Source organism: Marmota marmota, unplaced genomic scaffold, assembly GCF_001458135.2.
Source record: "Marmota marmota marmota unplaced genomic scaffold, marMar, whole genome shotgun sequence".
In the NCBI taxonomy this organism is placed as follows: Eukaryota; Metazoa; Chordata; class Mammalia; order Rodentia; family Sciuridae; genus Marmota; species Marmota marmota.
In genome coordinates, this window is record NW_025999991.1 from 667,016 (window position 1) to 675,114 (window position 8,099).

At 35.3% G+C, this 8,099-nt stretch overlaps 1 protein-coding gene across 2 annotated transcripts in view; it reads left to right on the forward strand.

The window, feature by feature from the left end:
* Cdh7 (cadherin 7) overlaps window positions 1-8,071 on the forward strand; it is a 122,125-nt gene extending 114,054 nt beyond the window's left edge. For both annotated transcript variants that reach the window (XM_015499558.2, XM_015499557.2), the window contains exon 12: window positions 5,325-8,071. In XM_015499558.2, coding sequence (XP_015355044.1) covers window positions 5,325-5,818 — 494 coding nt within the window. In that variant the 3' untranslated portion in view covers window positions 5,819-8,071. The remainder of the gene's footprint in view (window positions 1-5,324) is intronic.
* The last annotated feature ends 28 nt before the right edge of the window (window positions 8,072-8,099 follow it).

Below are 8,099 nucleotides of genomic sequence, written 5' to 3' on the forward strand. Positions count from 1 at the left end.
CTCAGCAATTTAGCAAGGCACTAAGCAACTCAGTGAGACCCTGTCTCTAATAAAATACAAAATAGGACTTGGGATGTGGCTCAGTGGTGGAGTGCCCCCTGAATTCAATTCCTGGTACCCAAAAAAGAAAAAGAATAGAAAGTTATTGAAAGGCTAAACTCTCCTTGCACATTGATGTGGATGATTTTTTACAATAAATTATTGAACTTGTTCACAAACTATGCAGATTTTTCATTTAAATTAGGTTAATTTTTCAAGTATATGTTTTAGGTGAAGTAATAACTACAGTGATAATAGTTATTTTCCTGAATTTTTAAAATTTTCAATTGGCAACAAAAATTTAGAGAATACCTTAGGACCATAAGCAATTAATATTTTTCCAGTATTTCTGAATCATTTTGTTTAGATTAGCCATCTAAATTAAATTTATTGTGAGTCATCAATATGAACAACATGTCTAATTTTAAATTTTCAAATAAGTTCTTTAGTAAAAGTAAAAGGAAACAGTTGAAATAAATGCTGTCAATATATATTTTTAAAAATTTATTTATTTACTTTAATTAGGTATGTATGACAGCAGAATGCATTTTGATTCATTGTACACAATTGCAGCACAACTTTACATTTCTATTAGCATCACACCATATGTGCAGTCATACATGTACCTAGGGTAATGATGTCCATCTCGTTCCACCATCATCCCCCACCCCCATGCACTCTCCCAACCCTCCCTCCCTTTTGCCCAATCAAAATTCCTCCATTTGTCCCATGCCTCCCTGCTCCCTATTATGGATCAACATCCACTTATCAGAGAGAACATTCAGACTTTGGTGGTTTTTTTTTTTAATATAGTATCTCCCAACTACTGTCACTTAACATAAATCCATGAAAATTATCAATATTTTACTTTGTAAAAAACTCAAGTCTTCAACCTGCATGTATATTTTATACCTAGCAAACATCTCACATCAGAACAGTCACACCTCAAGTGCTGACTAGCCACATGTTATTGGTGACTACCATGTCCACCAGTGATCATTTAGACAACTCTTTTATGGCTAATAAGAAAGTATGATTGTTACTGAGACCAAAGGGAAAAAAGTACATATAGTTCCAGTGCCATTCCTTCCATGAGACTTTTTCTGAGCATCCTGGACAGAAATAACCACTTTCTTATACATGTCATCCTAGTATATTTTATATTGCCATATAAATTAAAGTATTATTTTTTAAGATTACTATTTATTTATTTATTTATTTATTTATTTATTTATTTATTTATACCAGGGATTGAACTCAGGGGTACTTAACCTCAGACTTTTTTTTTTTTTAATTTTATATTTTGAGTCAGGGTTATTTAAGGTCTTGCTATGCTGCTGAGGCTGTCTTTGAACTTGGGATCCTCCTTCCTCAGCCTCTTGAGATGCTGTTATTATAGGCATGCATTACCACACCTGGGTTAAAATATATTTTTTAGCACATAAAATATTCAACTTAATGTCAGGAGCCTTCTGTATATCTGTAAAAACAGTGCCTTGTTTGTATTTTATTTATTTATTTATTCATTTACTATGAGATCATATTTTCTTGTTTTCAAATAATTATCACACTTCTAAAGTTTATTCCTATTATTTGATTACTGTTTAACCAATTGAACTGTAAAGGTCACTAGGAGATGTATTACATCTGATTTTGCATGCAACATTATGTCATTATTTTTAGTGATTATTATAAATGGTTTAATACAGTTCATTTAAATGGAAGTATCAATTCATGAACATCCAACACAATATGTTTCACATGGCTAGATTTAAGCTAGACTTAAATCTTTTCTTCTGTCTCCACTCAGAAATGTGGTCCATAACATAAAAAAAAAGATTACTGATAAAACTCTTAACATGTATAATCTTGTGCTTACATAGGCAGAAAATATTCTTCTTAATACAGGGATTATCTCCATAGTCCCTGAAAAGCAGTTAATACTTGTTCTTTATAAAAGTTAAATTTTATTTTTGTATGTGCTCAAGTAGTTAGAAATTAATATTCTCCAAAGTCATTGACATGTTTAATTATCTAACCTTCCAAAACAGTTCACATTTGTTCTTAGCTTCCAGTAAGGTGGGGAATAAGGAAAATGTTGAAAGTATTAACATTTTGGGGCATCCTGCACAATGGCTGATGCCCCCATGTCTGATCTTTGGCTTCTCTCCAGCTACAGTCTTGAGTGGCAGTGGGCAAGTTTATTAGTATAGCACAAGACGTGAATAAGCGATGCATACATATGATGACAAGAGTCACTGTAACAATATTAAAGGACAGAGAATTTTGGAATTTCTGCCTATTTGGATGTGGATCTACATTTGAAGAGCGTCCCTGGTCACAGGACTCTTACCCTCTCTGTGCCCTCCCTTGGGCTTAGGCTCAGCCACTCTTTCACCCTTTAGCTACCACATTCACCCACAGTTTTGCTGTCTGGTGGTGCAGCAGGGTTCTTGTTCTCACCTGCCTCCCCTCTCCACTCAGCTCTGCTCCTGCTTACACCCCCTCTCGCTTCCCTACTTCACCCTGGTTTCTCACCAGAAATTCTCACAGTCTTACTTTCTTTCGATTGTAATTACATTTATTCTGAGGGGACCATGTAAAAAGTTTCAGAAACTAAAGTGGCATATAAATCTCAAACAATAATTTTGCTCATGCACCGGTGTTAACACTTACTGACCTGTTTTTCTTTGAGTGACAATTTCCATTTGTGCTCTGGTTGTGGTCATTGGGGGCTTTGTCAGTTATCATCTATGAAATTACTAACACTTTCTATAGTGTTATAGGAATTACAGACCAACATGACTACAGACAGGTTGTTTCCTGTGTCTAAGAAAACAAGCAAGTGGGAAAATACCCCAGGGAATTGTAGCAAGGACAAATGGCATGTCCTGCATGCCTACCTTCCTTTCCCACCTCACCAGCTTTTCTGTCTCCCACTGGCCTTTAGTACACATGCCAACCCACAGGATTGTTACATCTCCTACTTTGCCTATTATCTAAGCTTGTTCTTTGTTTTTCCTTCAATGAAAACACAGTATTTCCACCTGCCATTTTCCTGGACGTTTAAATTAATGCTCTTGACAGTCCAGATGATGAGAATGAGAACTGTCGTGTTGCACACTTGGAAAGTATCTGGAACTCTGCTTCCTCTGCTAATATTATTTCAAAGTCTTCTTCTCTCCCTCATCCACCCCATGAAAATTGAAGTCAGCCAGGACAGATAGCTAAGATCAGTTAGTCTTAGTTACTTGCCCCATCTGACACGTGCAAAGCTCTGCTTTTACCGGAGGCCTGCTTGACACCAAGGCCAAAGCTCCTTGTGCTCCAGGATTCTGGCACAGACCTTGAAAACCACAGGGCCCTGGAGTGGTAGAAATGCTAATTCTCAGTAGACAAAAAGGGCCAATGCACACAGTAGGAATGTAGGTGAGAGCCAGACATCTTTTGGGAACAGTAAGATAATCAAGCAGTAGCTTTTGAACTGTATATCTACCCTTTTGTGAAGCCGGCTGAGAGGCTTCAAATGTGGTAAATAGAGCCCAGAAGAGAACAAACACACATGTGTCATAAGAGGTGGGCCATAAAAGCTCGGAAATGCTTTTCAATTGCTGAATTGTATGCTGCTGTCTACAAAGTGCAAAATTTATGAACAGTAGTCCAAGGTCAAATGAGAAAGGAAAGGAAAGTGGTACCTGAAAAAATAGTAGTTGTTTACAAGTATTTCCAAAGAACTCCAATAAAAACTTCATCAGTCACATTGCTGTTGATGGAAAAGCAAGTAGCAAATAAACACTTAGGAAAATACGTGATTTTAGTTGATGTGAATGAGTTCATTTTACTGAAAATTTAGAAAGTACTTAGCTTTTTCACTTGTGCATGTAGACTGTGCTAGAGGATGAGGTGGGGGCTAAAGTGTGCTTCCTACCTGGTTACAGTATATAGCTTTACTGGATTGCATGCATGTCTTTCTTGGTTTTATATTTTTATTTTCAAATGCATTTTTAATGCTAAAGTGTAAATTTTATAAATTACTTTAAGCACAAATGTTCCAAGCCCCCTTTTTATTAGTTTTTATATTTAGAACTTTTGGGAATTGAACCCAGAGCCTTGCACATGCGAGAGGCAAGTTCTGTGCCATTGACCCACACCCCCAGATCTTCAAGCCCCCTTTTAAAAATGTGCTCCAAATAATTATCTACTTAGTATAAATTTTGGGCTTTCTAGACCTTGCAAATAATACTTAGACTGATACAACAAAAATTGTTATAAAATATTTTATTTTTAGATAATTAAATATAATTCAATACTTTTTTTAAGTAATTTTTGAATTCAAAAGTTCAAGAACATGTTTTTCTACCTAATTCTAAGTTAATTCAAAGAGGCATGAAACCTAACATATTCTTAGTTCAGGAAGCATTTAATCAATTGTAGCCAGAGAATGCTTCACATGATTATTTTATGCCCATGAAAAATATGGTCCATATTCAGTTTATTTAAGGTAAAAGAAAAAATCTAGTGGAGTTACTTTCTTTGCTTTCCAGCACAACCACATGCTTCATGATTTAATATAATATGAATTTTTACACAAGAACAAAACTGTTCAACATTGAAGGGACAATTTATTTCCTAAACCTGTATTTGGCTGATGCTGAAAATCTACAACCTCTATTCTGTCTCTAGGTATAATGCACAAAGTAAGTCCAACTTCAGAATTTCATACATGAAAGTGGAATTCAATTTATTTTAGGGAAGCTTTTAATCTTTGTATATGGCCTGACATGCTGGATTTTATTTAATAGCTGAATTTCATAGACAAGGACTAGGCATGTCTTCAAAGAACCTGACCAAATACTATAATCCATTTCCTCCTGAAATTACAGTTGTTAAATTAGACACAAAACATTTATGAATGTCACTGTGCCTTTCCAGCAATTAACAAGTTCAAAAAAAAAATCCCTTCATGCTGCATGGCTTTGAAATTATTGTATTTATCCTGAGCTGGCCCTTCAATTTGTTCTATCAAACACTTTAGAGGCCGGAGCAAGACATCAATCCTGAACAGGTGTGCAAAAGGGCTTCTTGATGTCTGAAAGTGTTCTATTTTAAAGCCATTTTAGCAATTTTAGCACATCAGCCACTGTGAATTCCCAGGTAAGTAAGAGGCCAATTCATTTCCCCGTGAAGGCAAGCAATCTGAGTCACCATCACGGGCCGATGTCACCTTGATGAGGGACAGTCGTGCAGTTGGCTGAAATTCTCACTTTGCTGTCTCCTTCTTGCAGTGCTGATCCTTCTTATTGTAACCATGAGAAGGCGGAAAAAAGAGCCCCTGATTTTTGACGAAGAGAGAGATATTAGAGAAAACATTGTCAGGTACGATGACGAGGGTGGAGGAGAGGAAGACACAGAGGCTTTTGACATGGCTGCACTGAGGAACCTCAACGTCATCCGTGACACCAAGACCCGTAGGGATGTAACTCCAGAAATTCAGTTCTTGAGTCGACCGACTTTTAAGAGCATCCCAGATAACGTTATTTTTCGGGAATTTATTTGGGAGAGACTGAAAGAAGCTGATGTTGACCCGGGGGCTCCCCCCTATGATTCTCTGCAGACATATGCCTTTGAAGGGAATGGCTCAGTCGCTGAGTCACTCAGCTCTTTGGATTCCATCAGCTCAAACTCTGATCAGAATTATGACTACCTAAGTGACTGGGGACCTCGCTTTAAACGCCTCGCGGACATGTATGGAACTGGCCAAGAGAGTTTGTACTCATAGCCTTGGAACCTTTACTTGAAATGTACTGAAGAAAAAGAGCAAAACCACTACATACAGAAAGCAAGAACTCCACTAGCTGGAGAAAAATGGTTGTAAATATTTCTCCATTTTTAACTGCTTAGGTTTCCGCCTTGGTGAAGCATATCTTCCTTAGACTTATCCAAGGGACTGCACTGACCACAGACTCTGAGCATTTGAAGGTTTTCTTTTTTTTTTTTTTTTGATAAAAAGAAATGCTCAGTGGTTTGTGAAATAGATAGCAACTCTCATATACCTGCAGAGGCACCTAACCTCTATGAGTAAGTGGTGGCCCGTGTTGTCAGTGAACCAGCAATGTCCTGCGTGTACCTTCATGGTACTGCCAGTGAGAGGAGTAGAACATGATGTGCCATTGAGAAATCCTGGAACTCCTTGTGTATCAAAACCTGGGACAAATTTAATTCACAGCGATGCTTTCTAGCTTGCTATAAGATAGAATTCAAGAGAATTTTATTGCTGTTGGTAGCAAAAAAATATTTTATTTAGCAATATACAAATTCTCAGAATATCCTTATCAAATGAAAACCCTCAAATAATAGCCACTAAAATTTGATATAAGGCAACATAAACCATGGTTGAGTCAATAAATTGTGAAGTGTTTCAGATAAGAATAAGGTAGATAATTCTTCAAGTTTGCAATAGTTTCAAGATGCTTATGTAGGTATGATTTTTAAAAAAGTTGCTGTCTATTCGTTGATTTTTATTATCTCTTCTGATTTGTACAGGAGAATACCTTTTGTTTTTTTATTTGATACATGGTGTTATGTTTATTTTGGAGCACCAATCTCCACTAAATTCAGGTTCATCTTTAATGCCTCGTAGTATTAAACTCATCAGAACATACTGGTTTTTCTCCAGTCTGAGCTACAAGAGATGAAGCATAGAAATGGAGAATTAATAGTATAGCAATTGAGCCCTGTTCCAGTTCACATCTCAAAGAGGAGCACAGCAAAAGGACATACAAATTTTTCTTCTGAGCCATTAGAATGTACAAAACAAAACACATATTGTATTTTAGACTTCAGAGAGAATGAAGATTTTCTTTGATGCAAGATTTATTTTCCAAGGTCATGAGTTCTATATGCTCCAAAGACTTTCAAGAATCAGTTTCTCAACCTGTGTTGCTGTAACATTTTGAGTAAAAGACTGAATTTTTAAATATATTTTAAACAATATAGTGTTATCAATTTCAAGTCCATCTTTAAATTATGATGCAAATGTGTCCCTTAAGAACTAAATGATATATCATTTCTCTGGTGGTTTAGATGTGCCAAAGTGAAGAGGGCAATTGCAGGTAACCACATGTGTTTAAGTTTGAGATAAATGTCTCAAAATAAGAAGAATTTTTTAACCAAAATAATATTTCTACTTATTTTTCCTAGATTAATACTAGTTTAATGTGCATATAACCAAGTGAGAATGGATTTATTTTTTTCTTACATTCTCATTTGAAAAATAATCCATTGTCCACTTCCTAATAAATCTACAGGGAGTGAACACTGTGTAGGAAATTGTGTTCTAAAAGTGCTTCTTTCTGAAAAGCAGACACTGGAACCCTGAATATTACTATGTTGATTACACGAAAAGAAACTATCTAGGATTCTGTAAACTTGCAGTCCACATTTAGAAATGACGTATGTGAAAGTGGCCTTCAGCTTCATAAAAATAAATTATTCAATAAATTTGATTATATGTAAACAGTCCTTTAATTTGAGTAAAGGTTTTTAGATACTGTTTATTCACTAGATAGATAAGCTTCTTGCTGTATTAATATGCATATATATAAAACAGATCCATAACAGAGTTAAAGACACTGCTAATAACCTTTATTTACATGTGTGAAGTTTTCAAATAAAAAAATGGTACATTTATCCAATCCAATAAAATCAGAGTGTGGTTCAGGAATTATACATATGTTAAATCGGCAAAGTGCTGAGAAAAGAGTTTTGTAACAATCCCCTTGTTGTTTTCAAGAAGAAAAAATAGTTTATTGTACATTTGGATTATGATGTCAAAACTGCTGCTTGTTCCACTTATCACTAAATGAAGGTTTGTATGTATATATTTTAGAAGAGGAATATAACATCATGCACATTGCCTTCTCTCCTTTTAAAATATACATATTTTACCTTATTTTTTTTTTTTGCATTTACCAGTTACAGATTGGGAAAAGTTCAAATGGAAATGATGGTTGAAAACTATTACACATATGCAAGTATTTTTTATATATATATATATATAT